We start from the raw sequence: 19,764 nt of genomic DNA, 5'->3' as shown, positions 1-19,764 counted from the left end.
TCTGATGAGCCACTGTGCAGATATTTTTGAGCTGCTCCCATGAATGTTTACAAACTGCTTTTCCACCGTTTGTTTCATGTACCCATGACGAAGACACATGACATAAAAGAAGTCCGTCATTTTTTTGACTGACCATTTTAGTTTTTAGCCCCGAGGAAAAATGATCAAATCTCTGACAGGCATTTATTTTTGGTTCAGTTCAAAAGGTTTGGGAATAGACTCTTGTTTAGAGAAAATTCTCAAGGTGAATGTTTTAACACTTTTGTTTCAACATTAATTTAGTAAATGTCTGATAGATTTGATACAGTGCTGGCAAACTGAAATATATGAGAGGCTAAGATGAGCCATGTGGTCAGAAGTAGCAACGTTTGCGGTCTTAAATCCTTTTTATTGGAAAGATTTAAAAAATGTAATACTGACCTCAACTCTCTCTACATGTACCTGTGTGTGTCTGACTTCCCTGCTGCCCTGAAGTGACAATATCTTCATGAGGTTTAATGAACACTGTGCTGTGCGTTGGGAATTTGCTGTTGCTTAGATTGTCAGAACTACCGGTAGACAATGTTAGGATAAATTTGGTTTTGTTAAAAGAATTTTTTTTTCTCCCTTTGTCTCTTTTGTTGGGTTTCCTCTTTGTATTTTCAAGCTATTATTTTTTTCTGAACAGTGTAGTTATTGCCCAGAATTGTCTAGTATATCTTCAGGTCCTTTGTAAGGGGGCACACATGTTTATTAAAAAAAAACATTTCCACTTAAATTGAAGTTTGATCGGTACAAAAGTGATATGTGTCTTATTTAAATCATTAAACCGGCCTTTTGGAGAGCATTGAGCCCTGATGGTGGAGGTTATCGGAAGTCACAGAGCGTAATCTGGCTTGGAGGCTAATTTAAACAGACAAGCATACCTCTTAACACCTAATTACTACTTTTAAAGCGATTAACCCCGGATTCTCAGCCATAGACAGAATGGCCTCAGATGCCCCTGAAAAATCCTTTTCAAGACGTGCTTAACTTTGCCCCTCCCCTCAAGCTTGAACATTTATTGTATTTCTAATTTACATATACGGCACAACATACCAAGGTTGTTTTGTCTTAAATCTTCATCCTATTGGTAAACAATTATCCTTATTATGATGTTGACTAAATATTCATTAAAGACAGGTGGATTAAGAGTTAGATAGTTAATGGGTGCTGGCAGCCTCTCTAACCCTGGGAAGTAGCACAGTTTGATGTAACTGTTGAACAGCAACCAGAACCAGCAAATTACATTTGTCAGAGACATACGTTCATGAAAATATTGCTTGTGTGTTTAAACTGTATGTGTTTATCTGGTGTGTGTGTGTGCGCGCATTACAATTATACAGAAGGGTGCTGGCTATCAAAGTATATTTTCTGATTAACATTTTCTCGCTGGCTTTTGAAACACGTCAAAATTATTTAATGGAATCAAGGGAAGAGCAACTTGCGATGCATTTTACTCATGCTTTCCACTATCTTACTAAATAATGTGTGTTATCATTCCTTACCTAAATATTTTACTGACTACTTTGGCAATGCTTTGAGGGACATTTGTCTGTCAATGGAAGTCCCCTGTGGCATAATGAAGTGTAAGGAATATGTACATCACTTCAGAACATTATCTATATATCATGGCCTTTAGAAATGACAACATCCACACTGTCAGATTTATAGTTTTTTTTGTTGATACTGTTACCATCCCTGTTGACAACAGTGGACTAAAAAGCCAAAGAAATAAAACAGAACATCTCTAGAAAACACATACATTTATAAGTGTGTCAGGATGTTTATTATTTTAAAATATTTTTTTCATAAAGTTTTCAGAATGTGATTTTTATTTTTTGTCCATGTGCAAAACAGAATAAAGTTACAGTAGCACCACTGTAGAAGCACTTTGATTGTGGATCTTGTTTTTTATTTCTACACATGCATTAGTGAGCTAGCAACATGACTTAGTGTCGTTAATGAGCGCTTATGTACAATAGGCCATGTAAGCTGTGACAGAGAGAGTTGGTCTGATGGAGGCCTGTTGTGTTCGTCCAGGCCTGTGGAGCTTTGCCAAGCCGTTAGGCAGATGAAGCTCCACTCCATCAGGCCCATCCAGGGGTGTCAGGAGGCCAGGCTGCAGAGGCCACAAGGGCTCAAGTTCTAATTGCCCTCCAGTAGCCTGTGCGGTTTAGCTGTTCCAATTTATTTTTGGATGCAGGTTTGTATTGAGGTCTATTTAGCATCTGAGTACTTGTAATACTCAACAATGTAATAGTAGGCAGATAACTTAATCTCAACACCCACCATTTTTGTGACTGAGTGTTTTTTTGTTGTTGACATCAATACAATGCTTTTGTCAGATGCTTCACAGATTACGTTTATAGTCAAATGTATTCGAAGGTTGGGATATGAAATTGTTCAATACTGAAACAGAGGCATTATGAGAGGTGTTCAAAGTTCAGTATATTACAAAAGGAATAACGGTGTGCAAAGATTCTCTCAGGGCAAGAAAAACTCTTCTGTGTGCAGGTTTATGTTTATTTGATTTGATAACACCGCACTGGAGCACCACTTGAGCTACCAGAGGGACAGATTGAATAATAAGAGAAATTGTTGGGAAAATACAAATCACACTGTTAGAATAAAAGACTTCAGTCTTGGTGAGGTAGATGTCTTGTCTGTCTACGTTTACAGGCTTTAACCATATTTAATGGACTTCCTCTTCTCAGACCCTGAAAGACGTCTTTAGCCACTGGAGAGGGAAACTTGCTTCCCTGTCCACACATATCATCTATTTTAGACTTGTCAGTAAGATTCGTAATGTTCTTTAGTTTTAGAGCCTTGGACATGTTGTTAGAGGCAAGAGCAGAAGACTCTTGGGAATATAGTATTAAGAAGAAAAACTGTATACCAAACTTGACCAAATAATATTTAGTAATAATATTTACTTAGCATCTCTGCACTACGAAAATAATTGCCCAGGATAGGATTTTATTTGTACCTAATTTCCTCTTTTTTCAAGTTATTTCTCCCATTGCCCAGCTTTTAATTGCTACGCTTTAGTTTTGCAAGGAGAGCATTGTTAAATATTAATTAAATGTATTTGCCTCAGCAGTTTGGCATAAGTGAAAAAGGATGTAGATGAAAAGTGTTAAAATATGCTTTTTTTAATATTTAGTGATGACCCTTTTTCAACACACCTTTGTCAGACAGACTAAATGTAACAACACCGAGAATTTGCTCCAGCGGCCCTCAGAACGAGTGATTAATTACACACATTATTATGTTATTTTGCTTGGCCAAGCGTAACCTTCGCTGGGGCTCAGGCTCTAGTTAACAGGTTGACTAGCGGGACGTAGTCCACGGTGGAAATAATAAGGGAAAGGAGCGGAATTGATTGGGTTTGATTAAGAACACTTTTTAAAAAGACACCCTTTTCCCCCATTGACGTAATTGTGGATCACTTAAAGGGGGGGGGGGGATTATGATGGCTGGCGCCAGTTAGTCGTCTTTGGCCCAGTGTTCAGTGAAACAGGGAACACTGTCACTCGAAAACATGTCCCCCCAAAAAAACACTCCTTCCCTCGCCTGTCACACATGTGCATAGCATTCACTAGCACACGTGTTAATGGTTAAGTTTTGCATTCATTGCGTTGACTCAACATAACTTTAACTGACTAATGAATGACTAATTAAACTAACACTGACCTTCAAAAACAACATTAGAGAATAGTGAATGTAACTTCACCAGACTGACAACACAATCTAGCCAGTTACTTGTCTACATTGTGTCGTTCTCTTTGCCATCTTATATTTAATAAAAGGGGTTGAAAAAAAATGTTTTTCGGAACTTTACAAATGGTGAGATTCTGAGCAGTTTTAACACATTATTTTGTCAACTTGACAAAAAAATTATTACGGTCATACTCTAAATCTTTTCCATATCAATTAAATTCAATATATTTAGTATAGCCTAAAATCACAAATTTGCCCCAGAATATCACACCTCTGGATTGGTTTGTGTACATTGTCTCATGTTCCTCCATTGGCTAGAAGCAAAAATATATGTGACTAATAAGAGCCTGATTATACCTGAACTGTAATACATGCTGTATCAGAATTTAGTGCAGCAAAATTCACAGACTACTCACTAGTACTTTCTCTCCAAAAGGAGTTACCTGCATCAGGTGCATCAGGTCCTGGTGAGTGCAGTAGTTGGCTTCATCTTCTGAGGTGTTTTTCAGGCTTCATCTCTACTATCGTCCTGTATACAAAATAAGTGTTTGCCTCAACATCTCAATAACTTTAAAAAAAGCAGCAAGATCAAATAGGAGACTGTAACTTACTTCCATAACACACATTGGGACTAACAGGATGGGATGGCGACAGAAATATGTTGGCCAACTTGAAAACTCTGTCCTTAGTAGATGGGATCTGTCCATATAGTTTGAAGCCACCCAGCTGCACCAGGTCCTGTGCATACAGAATATGCATAAACATCAATTGGTTCTATATGTATGTGTAGATAATTTGCTTGATTACTGACTACTGTAGTATCTTAACCTGTTTAGTGGTCCAGGGTCCTTCCCCACACGGAGTCCTATGAGTGTGGGTATTATTCCCTCTGCCCATTCCCCTCTTTTATTCTTGTTGGAGGATTTGTCAGTCTTAGTTTGAGACCACCAAAGCATTTTACATTGAATTTTATATATATTTTTTTACGTGCTTTTTGAGCACGGTGAGTAGGTGTAAAGACTTTTCACTGTGTATGGAAATTGAATTGCTCATACCTGGCCAATACCCTGCTGGTACTTTGAATTAAATGTGTAAAAGGGCAAAAGGAAACCTCATAACTTTATACCGCTGGAAGGATTTGTCAATTAGCAGAACAACCATTCAAAAATGATATAGCATTTGTTTTTGTGTAAAAGTACTTTAAAACTAGTATATATCTTAAATATACTTGTCGACAGACATTTGACAATACAATACTTTTATTCCCCTTTTAAGCAGTATTACACATTAATATAGACATGCAGCTGTCATTTATTTGATGTCGCAGAGCAGGGCAACCCCACGCAAGATCCAGTGATCTGGTGGCTGTGTGGGCAAGGTAGGCAACACCACTGCTGTGATGTAATTCAGGTCTGTTCGCCTTGGTTTCTTGTAGATGGGGCAGACATATAGCTTCGGATCCAGGGGGGCAGTGGAGTTAATGGCAAATATGTGGATGACAGGCAAGGGTGTGAACAGCACTTTGGGTGAGGACTCAATGAGAATGGTGTTCTTCTTGTCCCAGCCGGCGCCCTCCAGGGACAGACCATAAACATAAACTCCCTCCTGTTGAGGAGAGGCACAGTCAGTGACAAAATAATGTTTAGAATGGTGTTTCCTGAAAGAATAAACATCAATTGTTCACTCACAATCAAAATGAGCAGACAATACTATCATACTTATTGCAATGTCCCTCCAAGTTCATCATAAATGCAAGGTGTAAGCTGTATTTGAGAGCTAGCATTATTATCGTTATTAGTAGGTGTAATGCCAGTATCTCCATGCTTTTTGACTCACCGTAGGTGGGTCTGCGATCTCCTCCTGTGCATGCTTCAGCACTTTGTTGTGCAGAGTGATTGTGTCTAGAGCCCAGCCTGCGTTTGCCCTTGTAACTTCTTGTTTCATAGCTGTTAGGAACCCTGCAAACATCCCCCGGGGAAGACCTTAGCACAAATCTGATATCAATTCAACCCCAGCTGATGGCGTCAGTTACTGAAGGTCTTCATTTAGCACAGGTTAACACCGTAAATGCATTAATACAACACTTCTAGATTTTCTGAATTTGACTGTTTATTAAATGTATTGGTATGAGGTAACTCTAATGCCCTTCTGTACAAAAACCTGTTACTCACCTTGTGGGTTGAAGAAGCCTGTCATCCAAAAACTGCTGGGTCTTCTTTTAAATACCCAGCTATGGAACTGCTTGTTTCTGTCGAGAAGCTCTGTGAACCAAAAGCCCAGTGTGGATGACTCCCAGGAGATTTTCCTCCACAGGTTCGGCACACGGGCATCAAAGATATTGTCCAGAGCATCACGGAGGTTCTAAGAGCCAAGTACAGATCAGTAGTTTCCCAGCACTTTACACCCTCATGATAATTAGAGATAATTTTATAAAAAATAATTTTGCACTTTATTTAAAAATAGCTATTTTAGTATTATAACCTGTTTTAGTATTACTATATGACTATATTCATTGAATAATTACAGTGGGATTTTTTTTTAAATTAAACTGAAGTTAGAATTTTAAGAAACAAACAGTGAAGTACAGGTGTTTTAGAGTGAGCAATGAAAAATAATTAGTGATCTGACCTCGCTCATTATGATAGTACCATCAATGGCCAGTTTGAGGTCAGTCAGACTAGCGCGAAGCACAGTGATGATTCTTTGCATTCGATCCACCTCCTGACGTAGAAAGATGTTCATTGGATTGAGAGCTCCCATATTCAACAGCCTGGCTTTGACCTTAACGCATAAAAATTGCATTGCATTTAGATTTCAGTTGGTAAAAAAAGTGGCGGCTAAGACCATAATGAACAAACAAATCCACCTCATGTGGCACATAGCTAGGGGGTAGTCTCTCCAACATGTCCTCCGCCATGTTGTAAACAATTGATTCTCGAGTAGCTCCTGATCCCCCGCCGCCTTCCTTGGGCTGGATATTCGTGATTGTGTCTAGCGCCTCAGCAGATGTGTTTGTCTGATACCTGGTCAACATTAAACACAAAGCATAAAAGCAATGATAGCAATAACGTGACATGTTATATTTATATTTAATAAGAACAGTATCTTTGTCATTAATAGTTTAAGGATAATGTTTTCTTACGTGATATCAGCATTAGGATGCAGCCCCAGTGCCTGGGGTGAATCCATAGTGGGCAAACTCTGAATACATTCCATGTACTCATCTACTGTTTTGCACACTGGAATTTTGTAGCCTGTGTAGAAGCTAAATGATGGGTCAAACATCTTTTTACTGAACCACACCTGCAATGTAAAACACACATTGTCATGTATACATCAATAATAAATACAATTGTTGATCAAGGAGAATGAACACAAAAATGAGATTATTACACGAGCAAAACACTTGAGTAGGCGTTTGTCATAGTCATCTGTAACCCGTCCTCCATATTGCACTTCAGCTAGCATGTATCGCACAGTTACCCAGGACACATCCTGTGGAAAAGCACAGCATGTGTGGGAAGTGAAGTAAAATAATCTTCATTGTCAGACTGTTGTTGCCTAATTCTCACCTTTCTGGGGCTGCAATCATCCAAGTGTCTCTCAACAAATTCAACGCTTGCAGTGAAATCAGCCGAGTTGAATTCATACGGTATGTTCCAACCCAATGGTCCAAATTTACGTCGTTCCTTAGAAAGAAATCAATAAAGCACATGATTATGTATAATATGAAGTGAATGAGCATCAATTTATACTAAAGAAAATTGTGATTATGAAGAACATGTTTCAGTAACTATCGTGGAAGGAAAACTATGGTTACACTTTCTATGATGCCCACGTCTAAAATGCTTTATAAACACATTTTTAATGCGTTATAATCTGCTTACAGCATTGTATAATTATAGTTCAAGGCACTCATAAACATTCATAATGCTGTATAATCATAACACATAATTCCCATTAATTGTCATGAAGACAATTTATAATATAAAACTACACCAAATTGTTAACCAGTAATTTCATTCAGTATACATTATATTGACACTTATTATTGCGAAGTCACATATTTACATTATAATTAACACCATGATAAGTACATATAAATGTATGTATAAATACATACATACATTTCCCTTCCCAAATAACAATGAAGAACTAAGAATGATCATATGACGTAGAACTAAGTCAGGATTCCCTTTAGATTTGACTTCGCTCCCAGTCTAAACTGTGTCAAGAGCTACATATTTCTTTATTGACTCCTCTGTCTAATTCCTGACCTCTGAATGGACCATACCTGTACAGCGGTGTGGAGAAAGGCCACACTGTACAGCATAGGCTTCCACATGGGCAGGTTACTGACTTCCAACTGGTTTTGTGAAATTCCTGTAAACGTTCGTTCCAAGCCAGCACGCACTCCCTGGGGTGGATCGTTGGTAAACTTGATAGAAGACTAGAGATAAAGGGGTGAGAACAACTTGCTTTGGGAATGTACATGTATTGTATAGTAGTGCACACAGTATTTATAGAGGTTATCTCAGGAAATAAATTAATACATGAGGTAAGAATTTAATAACACCGTAAAGAGCGTTTTAAAGTGTACCTGTAGGAGTGTGATGGAGAATTGATCGTGTGGTTCTGTGGTGATCCACACCCTGACAGAATCATGCATGGTCTCTGCATTTGTGATAGTTTCTAGCAACTCATCCATAAACTCAAGGCCCAGATGGCAATTTTGCAGAAGGACCCAGCCTCCCTTTATATATCCAGATACAGAGGCCACAGATCAGTTGAAACATTCAGCTATCACTTTAAAAGTACTCATTCATACAACAAAATGGTTAATTGACTTATATACATAAATATACATACCTCCGTCATTGATGTCTGAAGAAGCTTCCTTGCATGCACCTCCTGCCCTTGCCCCATGGATATAGCTCTGCATTCTAAAAGACACAACCCAATAAAGTGAGATCACTACATGCAGCACAATTCATGACATACATGATTCTTCAGAGTTAAGATGAGAAGCTTGAAAAAGTTCTAAGTTTTATCGGGAAGCAAAGCTCACCAAGTTGAAGTTTCTTAGCAATTGCTTCAATTTGGTCAGAAGGATCTGAACCCATAGAAAGGAAGCAAATTAGAGGGGTGCGAGGATCACTCTCCTCCCATGTGCTCTGAAGGTTCAAGATGACTGGCTCAGCAAACCTCTCGCCCAGGGATTCTCCTACATACTTTCTGGCCTGAGACAAGGTACGGTTAGGGCACCAAGACCTATGAAAGAGTTAGCCGGTAAGAATATCGTATTACACATCATATTGTTTATTTAAACACATAAGAAACATGACTAGCCGCAGGATCCAACCTTATAAGCAAAAGTTTAAGGAAGACATCGAGGGAGTTGTATCCATCTGGGATGACACCTTCCTCTGGGGCATCAAGATTGAGCCATGCTTTCCAGGTTTTCCCATTTTGCGATACCTACAAAATATGTAATTTGCAGCTTGTGAGGACACTTTTATAGGGGATTCAGATGTATGATCAAAGGAACCTAAGCTCACCTGGGCTATGATGTTAGTGAACTGTGACAATTTGCCAAGTTCCACCACATTTAGCCATACCATATCCAGAATCCAACTGAATGGTTTTGTGGGGCAGGTCTTTAGGTCAAGAGCAGCGCCACCTATTGGTATATTCAAAAGAGTTATCATGGTATAAGATGCCAAAACAAAGAGGTGTTTACAATTTTCCCAGCAGTGATAATTATCTTACCTTTAATAAGTATTTTAAATTTCTCATGCTCTATTTTGTTACTCTTCAAGTCAATCTTGAGAGCCAGCAAGAGTGTGAAGATGAACTTGTGGTTTTCATAAAGGCCTCTCACTGTGTATTTGAACACCTCATAGGTCAGACATTCAATGAGGTTTGCAATTCGCTTTTGAGTTTTAGACGACTTCTCAGCCCTGCAAGAAAAGTAAAATAGTAAACAGGAGAGACAGAGCGTGTGCAACTAGTTGTCTCTATATGACAAAATGACAAAGATGAAAATGACAGCTTGAAGTGCATGACAGCACCTATAGCCTGGCCATTTACCACCTTTTTTAAATTTACATCTTGTTTTCTTGGTTGTAAGAGTAAGACATTTAATATGTATAATATGATAGTTAATATGCAACAGTGTGAAATATAAAGTCTGTGGGGCTCAAAACAAGTGCAAAGGCTGTTCAGACATATTTATTAAAACAGTTTTGGTGAAACCATACCTTGCCAGTGACAGATCAAAGATTTTGAGGAACTGACTGAGGGAGGTCTGGTACATGACATTGACCAAGCTCATCTCTGTGATGAGGAAGTAAACGGTGCTGCCTCGGGAGGCAACAGGACGATATTCTGCTTGAGCTATATTGATCTTCAACTCTGCATCGGCTGCAACACTGAGCTTTAGACTAACTTCAGCTGCAGTTTGCTTTGTTGTACTCAGGATGCCGATCATGGAGTCATCATCAACCAAGGAACCTTTAATCACACAAACAAAGACACTTTATTAGTTTTAGAAATACATAATTACATTACCACGATGGCTTTAAATAAACTAGCATTAACCTACACCAGTAACTGTTGTACCTTTTGTGCTGCTGAGTTTGTACAGCAAGTTGTCTTCCAACTCCTTCATCTTTCTCTTATTGGCAGTTACATCCTCAATTAGTTTCAATCTTTCTGCCTCTAGTTCCTGTGAAAAGATTTTTAATAATATTCAAAAATATGATCAATATTACATGCTCAAAACTGTAGTAACAAGCAAACACATTGATTAAGCTAGCCTTACACAACTTCCCTGTGATGCTCCAAAAAGAATGTCTGCTGGATCATTGCCTGAAGTTCTAACTACTATTTTTACCATTTACTGTTATGTTGTTTACCGCTTATACAAAATATTAATGTAAGGAACACCTGTTTTGTACAACATAGAAAAAATAGACACTGACATATTTCTCTCTGAGGATGACACGACCAAGTAGCTGGTTCTCCAGGCCCTTCATGTTGACAGTGAAATCGATGATGGATGTCTTGGCACTGACTTCTGGGGAGTATGCTGGATTAGGCAGTTTGGTGGTTATATAGAGCTGAAAGCCATCCATCACGTTTACCTCTTTGTCTCCCACTTTAACCTACACATGACAAATCTAGGATTTAGACGAGGACACATTTTTGTTGTATTGCTGATTTCAAGTGGGAATGGCAGCTACATTACTTTGAAACTGGTCCCAGATTTAATAAAGTTTTTCTCAAGGACATTGTCAAGGGCAGGGTCTAGTTCCTCAGATACATCTTCAATAAGCAGTGGGCGTCCCAAAGAAAGACAGTCTTCCAAATGAGGGCGAAAAAACTTGTGTTTGAGTGATGTCACCTGAAAGAAAGATCACTGATTAGTTCCATACCAAAACAACTCATTTGTGTTGTACTGCACTTGTACTATGTACTTGGAGAGCATGAGCCTTTTCTTTTTCCTTAATCCAAGATTTTCCCTGAGTCTGCGGATCTATGAGGAGGGGATATCTTGTTGCTTTTGTGACAATGATGCCATTCTGCACCGACAAGTCATCTCCTGGGAGTCCTTGAAGGTTCCACTCGCTTACCTTAAACAAAAACAAGAGTGTGTTTCATCACATGTATGTGATTGTGCAGCTAGCAATGTTGTAAAATAAAAAGAAGTGTATGTTGTTCTCACAGTGGGAGGGTCTACTAAGTCAGAAATGAGGTTGAGATTTTCTGTAAAAGGGATTTTATGCATCCTAAGCTCCTTCTCCCAGATGTCCTTCAACAACATGTCACGGAAACTCTGGTTGAATGGCCCACAGTAAGACAAGAAGCCAGTGAGCTGGAGCACATCCCCCACAAGTCTGCCAAGAAGAACACAAGACAATTACCTCATTTAAATTATCTTAAAATCAATAATAGCAAATCTCATCTGAAAAAGCCAGACCTAATTATAATAATGCATGTCCCTGATGCCCCGATATATGTAGAATATACTTGTTTTTTTGTAACCCTACCTGTTGATCTGTGATTTAAATTCTTTGCTCTGCTCTATCCAGCGAACTTTCTCTCCACTAAGTCCATCAATAAGTGTCGATGCAGCCTGCATTTTATTCTTACACATCTCAGCACCATCCAACAAATCCTGGAAAGGCAATATTTTTAGGTTATCAACAATCTTTTGCGTAAAAATAAATACAATATCAAAAAAGTTTTATGAGGTTAAACCACACCTGTTTCTCTTTCATGGCAGCATCACATTTTGCCTTGACTTCGTCAAACTCTGCTTGCTTTTCAGCCAGCTCAGCCTCAGCATTAGCTAGCTCCTTATTAGCATCGCTTAGTCGGCTTGCCTGAATGGCCAGGTTAGCCTGCACACAGAAAGAGGACATTAAAGTTCACAAAACCAAAGCGGTATCATTATTATAATAATTATGTCTATAATGCATTCCTGTTTTATATATACCTAAAATGTATGTGAACACACTGAAGAGGCATAGAACAGAATTTTTGAAACCATTATTAAAGTCATTAGTCAACTACGTCAGATCTACATGGCATAAAATGGTTAGCTGCCATGATGACGATCAACTTTACCTTGAGTGGCAGCACTTCTTTGTTGATGCCAAAGAATGTGGCCATAGCCCGGGTCCATACTAGCAGACCAGAAACATTACCACATACTTTCTTGGCATTTTCCATTGTATAATCCTCCACGTCAAAGTACGGCTGGAGCAGTTCCACTATTTCCTCAGTAATTTTGTCTTTTGGGAATTGTTGGAGGCAGGTTAAAAAACCAGTGGAACCAAGGAGCTAAAGAGTGAGCAAGGGACATTTAACAAAATAAAGCCATAAGTAACTTCACAATATTGATACATTTTTGTATTTTGTTAGTATCATCAACACTACACAACATACATACTGTAATTTACATTCAGAAAAGAAAAGTGCGTACAATGTAACTGGAGCACAATCCCAACAACTGAAATAAAATAAACAACTGAATCTGAAATAGGAATATTTTGTATTACCTTCTGTCCTTCTGGCCATGATGGCTTAAGACAATGTCGTTCTGCATCAATAGAGATAGTGTCCAGCTTCTTTTGGAACAACAGCAGGCAGCAGTCTGTAATCCTCATAATCAGATGTGGAGGCTTGGCTAATTTCTTTACGGTGGCAATGTCAGCAGGCTTGATCGTCTGTAATATTTATATTGTATTATATAGTGCACAGTATTTATGGTGTAAACACATTATTATGTTAAAAAAAGTCCCACAAATCTCACATCAAGTGCAGCGGTAGCTTGTTCTAAAGCTGGCTTGGCAGCCTCAAGTTTTTCCATTGCAAAAGTATTCTCTATCTCAATTCCGTCCACAATTTTCTGGGCTCTATCCTTCACAACCTGGACCTCGTTCTTTACAATGGTAGCCGCTTCAGCAATGACTGTCACCTCTGCCACCACCTATGGGAATGCAACAAGAAATGTCTGGCATAATAAATGCTATCCCATAATACCAAAAGCTGTTGACCTTTCATTCAAGTTTTAAAACTTGGGGTATATACTCATTCTACAATGACAAACAATTATAACTCTCTTTGACTGATTAGTTAACATAATATGTCAATTGTCCCCTTGTCACGACCAATGTGTGTCATACCTTTCATGCTTGCTTTTATTAAAGTTAGTAGATTTCAGAAAAGTTACAACGTACTTTCCATCCATCCATTTCTTGTGTAGACTGGAGGCTTATTATTTACTGTACCTTTTCAGACTTAGTCGATGCTATTGCAAGCTCTTTTTCCTTAACTTCAAGATCTTTGGATAGTTGAGCCACAGACTTACTAGCCTCCATCAGTTTGGCCAAGCCTAGAAATCGGTAACATCTTTTAAAATCCCTTTTCTGAGTAGACCTTGCAAAAAGGTTCATACATGTCATCTTTATAGCATGACCTTGATGCTAAAACTCTCTTACCAACATTCATGCGCTCTGCTAGTGTGTTGATATCGTTGTGCTTTTCAGAGTACAGTGTTTTGTATCCATTTACAAAAGAGAGGTAGGATTTAGGGGTGACATGAGTTCTTCTTCGAAACCTTAAAGATAAACAGCGTACAACTTTAAGTTCATGTAAAATATGTCTCTGCTCCAAAATCTTGAGAATATCTTGATATTAATCATTTAAATGTAACACTGTGGACCGAGATACGATTGTGTATTGTACCTTTCGAAGTAGCTTTCACAGGCTTCAGATACTTTGTCATGATATGTACCCATGGTGGTCACCACAGAAGCTTTCACATCGGCAGTGCAAACCATTGGAAACTCCGACAAGAAATAGTTGGACACAGCCACCAGAGCCTCATTGGGCCAAGGGGTGAACCAATCCATGGTGCAGCCAGAAATTAACCCTGGAAACTTTAAGGATCTGGAACGAAATTTCTGCCCCACCTGTCAAGGAGAACAGATAATGTTATTCAAATGTGAATATTCACATTTATGCTGGGGCAATTTAGTAAGTTCATGTTTAATGCAACAGTTTTCAATTGGCATGCATGAAACAGAACAAATACAGAGAAATATAAAGGAAACAAAGTATCGGGACTACCTTTAGGTTACTGCTTTTGTGTAACGGATATACAAAGTTTCAACCTACCGGTGAGAAGCAAAGAACTACATGCAGATTCTTTCTGGACCGGGATATGAAGTAATCATAAAGATTGTCAAAAGTTGGTGGAACACGAGGCAACTCCTTCTTCATTACAGCGATCAGGTTCTGGGTAATCTCTTGCATCTCATCTTTAGCAAAAAGGTTGGACACCTGAACACAGATAATTGACATAATTGGACCAGTAAAAGCTTTCCTTTGAGAACTTTGTCTGACCTCTTTGTTTCTGTGATAATAGGAATTATTACTGTATCAATGACAATAAATATTATTTAGGAACGTTCACAACTATCTATATAGTATCACAACTTTATAGTTGTGATACTATATAGATAGTTGTGAACGTTCCTTAATCATTTCTGTCTGTCTGCATTTGGGTATATCCTTTGCATATCTTAACATTGTCATGTTGCTGCTTTGTCAACTTTGGTCAGGCAACACGTAAAATATTAATAAACCTCCAATTAAAAAGCAAACAGCACTCTGCATGTTGTCAAGCATGTTCATTGACTTTATGTAACTTGACAACCAAACTCTTCTTCACTTCCCTGGAGTCATAAGGAGTGGATAGCCAACTGGAAGCAGAATCCAACTAGTGTATTTTACTAACATGATAGTGAGTAATCCGTTACTTGGGTGTGTTTTTCCCTGTGAGTGAAACAGTACTACCCTAATGTAAGATTTAATACCAATTTATAACACTAAAGGGACCCTCCCAAGTGACTGCAACTTGGGCTTGTTCGGGTTATTTCGGGGTACAGAGAGTTAGAACATTAACACAATCCAATATTTTACATATCTAAACATTCTAATAAATACATACAGTCAGGGCCATAGTTTTTGCCTATTTACACAACTGCAATGCATTTTAAATAAAGCAGTCAATATGAGGTTGAAAAAAATTGTGTCACAGTCCAAATACTTATGGCCCTGACTGTAGCTGTTAGGGGCCCTTTTAGTTGGGCCCCCAAGCATTTGCCTACTTTGCCTAAAGGAATAGCTGTGTTGAGTGTTAAGTTGTTTGTATGAGTGGTTCTCGAGAAAGCTTTATGCAGCAACACAACAGGCCAAGCAATGGTTCCATTCTGAACAGGCACATTTTGAACGGGCACTGCATTGGTATTGTTGAAGGTTTTTACTATTGAAGTAAAGTCCTCACCTCTCCGGAAGAAAGAATATTGTTGAGGTACTCAAGAAAGGCTTCTTCTTTTATTTCATTGTCTGTAAAGATGAAGGTGATGCCTTTTCCCTGAGCGCCAGCTGTTTTGTACAACAGTTTCAGGTCATCCATGAAATTACTTACGTTGTATGTTCTGTTAAAAAAACAAAAACATACCAGTGTTAGAAGCAAAGTACATCCTGAGCCTTCAGTTATCAAGCTCCTCTCCTATGGAACCAGCTTCCACTTCCAGTCCGGGGTTCAGACAGTCACCACATCTAAGAGTAGACTTAAGACTTTTCTCTTTGATAGCGCTTATAGTTAGGGCTGGCTCCAACCTGTGATTTGGGAAGCTTTTTTCAGAGGGAGAGTCAGGCAACTCCCCTCGCAATTCACGAGAGAAACTCTCCCCGTAATTCCCCGTCATTTGACATCAGATAGATTTTCCCTCCAATTCTCAGAAGTTCTACTATAGGCTCAGACTGCAGGGGGACATTTTAGGATACACTGAACTCTCTACTCTTCTCTCTCTCCTTCAGGATGAATTAATGTCTCTTCAATGAACATCACTAACTCTACTTCTTTCCCAGAGACTTTGTGCTTTCTCGCCTCTCAAGCTTTCATTGATCGTGGCTGTGTCTGGAGCTGGTCCTGCCTCCTGGGCCCTACCTCCTTGGCTCTGTTAGGTTGTTAATTCTTTACACATGACATCTATTGCTTCATTCCATCCGGGGAGAGGGATCCTCCTCTACTGCTCTCCGGAAGGGTTCTTCCCTTTTTTCCACGTGAACGTTTTTTTTCTCAGTGTGTACAGATTGTAAAGCTCTCGAGGCAAATTTGTAATTTGTGTTTCTGGGCTATACAAAATAAACTGAATTTAATTTAATTATATCCTCCTTTAAGTGTTAATCTGTAAAAACTGAAAAATGCACAATTCTGGATACCAACAGGACATGGGTTCATGACATATGTATTGTATTGCTTTGTAACAAAGTTTTTGTGCCATTTTAAAATATTCCTGTTTCTAATAAAAATGGTCTCGTTATGAACAAAAATGTAAATAACATTAGCTCAATCATTTGTGTTATATGCTTGCTTTTAGACAATTTAGGCCTTAAATGATAAATACATGTGTTCATTTCTAGCAAGTGGAATTTAAAAGGCCTATGTTTTTCTACAGTATAATTTAAGTGGTCATTATTGTCATTAACAAAGTAAGAATAATCTTTAAAAAGTGAAACATTTTAAGAGATTAACATACATTATCTAAATGTTTAACCCTACCAATGGAATTGTACAGATGATGTTAATTAAAATTAAGACATAATATATTATTCCCTTAAAACAAAATACAAAATGACATAGAGACTTTGAGTTTTCACCTTATTTACCCCCTTATCTTGATGCTGCATAGCTATCTTCTTCCAAATTGCTTCACAAATGCTGACAGTTTTCTTTTTCCTGTTTTACCTTGTCAATGTTATCTGGAAGATGCTGTATCCAGCTATGTATGAAGCCAGACGAGTCAAGCTCTGTTTCCCTGATCCTCCCACTCCCACGAGCAGGGCATTGCCATTGTCAGTTCGAAGGATTCTTGAGATCTGTACAAAGGCAAATCTCAAAAAAATCAGAATTATGTATGTGTATGCTTACTCTACAGGGTATGCATCAGTTAGATCGGCTTTTAGTCTGACCTTGACAAGATGAGTCATGGCATCCATGAAGAAAACCAGATCTAGACTGGAGCCTCTTATGATATCATTGTGCTCGTTCTGATACATCAACAGCTTTTCTGATAAGAACTCGAAATTTGGCACCTGGAAGAACGTCAGTTTGCTTAGATTTTGGTGAGTTTTTTACATTAATAGTACAGATATCTTAAAATACCTAGTTCATACCAGTTCATAAATTTTGGGGGCATCAAAACAGGCATTATCATCTTCTTCTCCAGTGGGCTCGATAGCATCTCGCAGGAAGTCCACAAAGTATGGCTCAGGATGAAGTTCTGGGACAAGGCTGGGGTCAATGTGCTCTTGAATCACACGGGATATAGCCTTCGTAAACCACTCTCTGTCCTCAGAGCAAATACACCTACAGATAAACACTGTTTCAGTATGTGTTTTTGCCATTCTTTTGTACTTAAAATGTGTATTCACTGTATGTAAGCACTGCACCTGTCAGCAATCACCCTTGTACATTCACTTTTGAAAAGTGCCAAGAGAGTAGGAATATCATTACACTCCTCTGCCTTAATGTTTAACATTCCTTGCCAGATCCTCGACAAGTCTCTCAAATTGAAGATGTAGTGGAACTTGGATGGCGTAGGAAGCATTTTTGTCTTCAATGAGAAATCATCAAATCACGTCATGTCTTCATTAACAAATCAATATCTTTAATCAATGTCACATAGTATTTGAAGTGATTACCTTTGTCCACTGCCATACAATCCTCCCAGCAGACACAAGAAGCTTCACCATATCTGTAATCTCAAGCTTGAAATTCCTGCATGTATGGAAATATCCACAGCCGATTACACCTGCAGAGAAAGAGCATGAAAAACAAGTGTTGAATTGAAGTGTTTCATACATCCTAAAGTAAGGCAAAATATGTGTCATTTTAGAGACAGCTACCAAATATCTTATCAATGGATGTGTTGGATGGCAGAGTACAGTTAAAGACTGTAAACTGTCTCTTCAGTCTTTGTGGGATGTCATTTCTTCCACCACCAGGATGAATCATGGCAGCCAGAATCTGCACATCCTCAATTATGGTAAAGTCTCCTGGTTTGTCCAGGTTGTACATGCCGCCCATTTCCATCATCTGGCGTGCTATCTCATTGGTAATCTAGTTGGATAGTCACATACAGTAGTTAATCAGACTAAACATGAATTGGTGAATATATACACTACTGGTCAAAAGTTTTAGAACACCCCCATTTTTCCATTTTTTTAAAAAATTTAAACAGTTCAAGTCCAGTGAATAACCTGAAATGGGTACAAAGGTAAGCGGCAAACTGCAGAGAAATCTTGGGTTCATCAAGCTGTAAACTGTAAAACATGGAGGAGGAAGCGTGATGGTCTGGGGCTCTTTTGCTGGATCCAGAGTCGGTGACTTGCACAGAGTGACTGGCACCCTGAACCAAAACGGTTACTACAGCATTTTGCAGCACCATGCAATACCCTCTGGTTGGTCAGGGGTTCATCCTTCAGCAAGATAATGACCCAAAACATACCTCCAGGCTATGTCAGAACTACCGTAGAAGAAAAGAACAAGACGGTAGGCTTCAAATCATGCAATGGCCATCACAGTCTCCGGACTTAAACCCCATGGAGCTGGTTTGGGATGAACTGGACAGAAGGGTGAAAGCAAAGCAACCTACAAGTGCAACACATATGTGGGAACTTCTGCAACATTGTTGGGACTTTCTGAACAATATTTGATTCCCATTGTAGAAAGAATGCCACAAGTGTGTTCAACTGTTATATCTGCAAAAGGTGACTACTTTGATGAGTCAAAAATGTAGATTACATTTTGTTAAACAAAACGATTCCATGATTTATTTTTTTTATCTCCAATTGTTTATTTGTTCTATGCTTTAATTTCAGAGTACATTGAGAAATTAAACTGTGTACATTTCAATAAAAACTGGAGAAATTGAGGTTTTCTAAAACTTTTGACCGGTAGTGTATATATATGAATATGAATAAAAACCCTGCTATATAAACACCTGATCTCCCCATTCATTGACAATGGGCATGTTGATATCATCGATGAAGATTGTCATCCTGCGTCCCCCTGGGGGTCCATAGGCGCTGCCAATCCTTTTCTCAATGTAGCTTTCCACAGTTCGCTGCAATAGGGACAAACTTTTTTTGTAAAACAAAAAAACTATTCAGAACTGTACAAAGCCATGCAAAGAGAACATAGTACATATTCTACCTGAAACATCAAGGGTTCTGTTGCAGATGAGAAGTTTAGGGACTTCGTCAGGTCCGTCTCCGGATCGTATTTTTTTGTGTAGCTTTTTATCATCACAGTCTTAGCTGTCCCTTGTTCACCAATAAGCAGTACGGCCTATACAAATACAATATTTATCCTTCACAGACATACCTTAAAGCAAAAAAAATTATAGATTTTGAGTAACAATACTTATTTTAGGTTAAAAG

The 19,764-nt window shown here is 38.5% G+C and overlaps 1 protein-coding gene across 1 annotated transcript in view; it reads right to left on the bottom strand.

Moving 5' to 3' along the window:
- Nucleotides 1–5,052: 5,052 nt before the first annotated feature.
- LOC306753537 (dynein axonemal heavy chain 8-like) overlaps nt 5,053–19,764 on the bottom strand; it is a gene marked incomplete at both ends in the record, with an annotated part of 35,952 nt that continues 21,240 nt past the window's right edge. The window contains 39 exons of the mRNA XM_079237418.1: nt 5,053–5,346; nt 5,578–5,699; nt 5,913–6,102; nt 6,370–6,522; nt 6,608–6,764; nt 6,884–7,044; nt 7,135–7,236; nt 7,314–7,430; nt 8,036–8,191; nt 8,342–8,494; nt 8,611–8,684; nt 8,810–9,012; nt 9,104–9,219; nt 9,300–9,421; nt 9,511–9,701; nt 10,002–10,254; nt 10,363–10,468; nt 10,725–10,907; nt 10,991–11,146; nt 11,220–11,375; nt 11,468–11,639; nt 11,793–11,920; nt 12,009–12,146; nt 12,373–12,588; nt 12,807–12,974; nt 13,061–13,237; nt 13,539–13,642; nt 13,749–13,867; nt 13,996–14,222; nt 14,428–14,592; nt 15,599–15,752; nt 17,069–17,199; nt 17,293–17,415; nt 17,497–17,689; nt 17,773–17,936; nt 18,025–18,134; nt 18,229–18,442; nt 19,326–19,448; nt 19,538–19,672. Coding sequence (XP_079093544.1) covers nt 5,053–5,346; nt 5,578–5,699; nt 5,913–6,102; nt 6,370–6,522; nt 6,608–6,764; nt 6,884–7,044; nt 7,135–7,236; nt 7,314–7,430; nt 8,036–8,191; nt 8,342–8,494; nt 8,611–8,684; nt 8,810–9,012; nt 9,104–9,219; nt 9,300–9,421; nt 9,511–9,701; nt 10,002–10,254; nt 10,363–10,468; nt 10,725–10,907; nt 10,991–11,146; nt 11,220–11,375; nt 11,468–11,639; nt 11,793–11,920; nt 12,009–12,146; nt 12,373–12,588; nt 12,807–12,974; nt 13,061–13,237; nt 13,539–13,642; nt 13,749–13,867; nt 13,996–14,222; nt 14,428–14,592; nt 15,599–15,752; nt 17,069–17,199; nt 17,293–17,415; nt 17,497–17,689; nt 17,773–17,936; nt 18,025–18,134; nt 18,229–18,442; nt 19,326–19,448; nt 19,538–19,672 — 6,126 coding nt within the window. The remainder of the gene's footprint in view (nt 5,347–5,577; nt 5,700–5,912; nt 6,103–6,369; nt 6,523–6,607; nt 6,765–6,883; nt 7,045–7,134; nt 7,237–7,313; nt 7,431–8,035; nt 8,192–8,341; nt 8,495–8,610; nt 8,685–8,809; nt 9,013–9,103; nt 9,220–9,299; nt 9,422–9,510; nt 9,702–10,001; nt 10,255–10,362; nt 10,469–10,724; nt 10,908–10,990; nt 11,147–11,219; nt 11,376–11,467; nt 11,640–11,792; nt 11,921–12,008; nt 12,147–12,372; nt 12,589–12,806; nt 12,975–13,060; nt 13,238–13,538; nt 13,643–13,748; nt 13,868–13,995; nt 14,223–14,427; nt 14,593–15,598; nt 15,753–17,068; nt 17,200–17,292; nt 17,416–17,496; nt 17,690–17,772; nt 17,937–18,024; nt 18,135–18,228; nt 18,443–19,325; nt 19,449–19,537; nt 19,673–19,764) is intronic.

Source organism: Taurulus bubalis, assembly GCF_910589615.1.
Source record: "Taurulus bubalis genome assembly, chromosome: 1".
Taxonomy (NCBI): domain Eukaryota; kingdom Metazoa; phylum Chordata; class Actinopteri; order Perciformes; family Cottidae; genus Taurulus; species Taurulus bubalis.
This window is presented reverse-complemented; position numbering and strand designations above follow the sequence as displayed.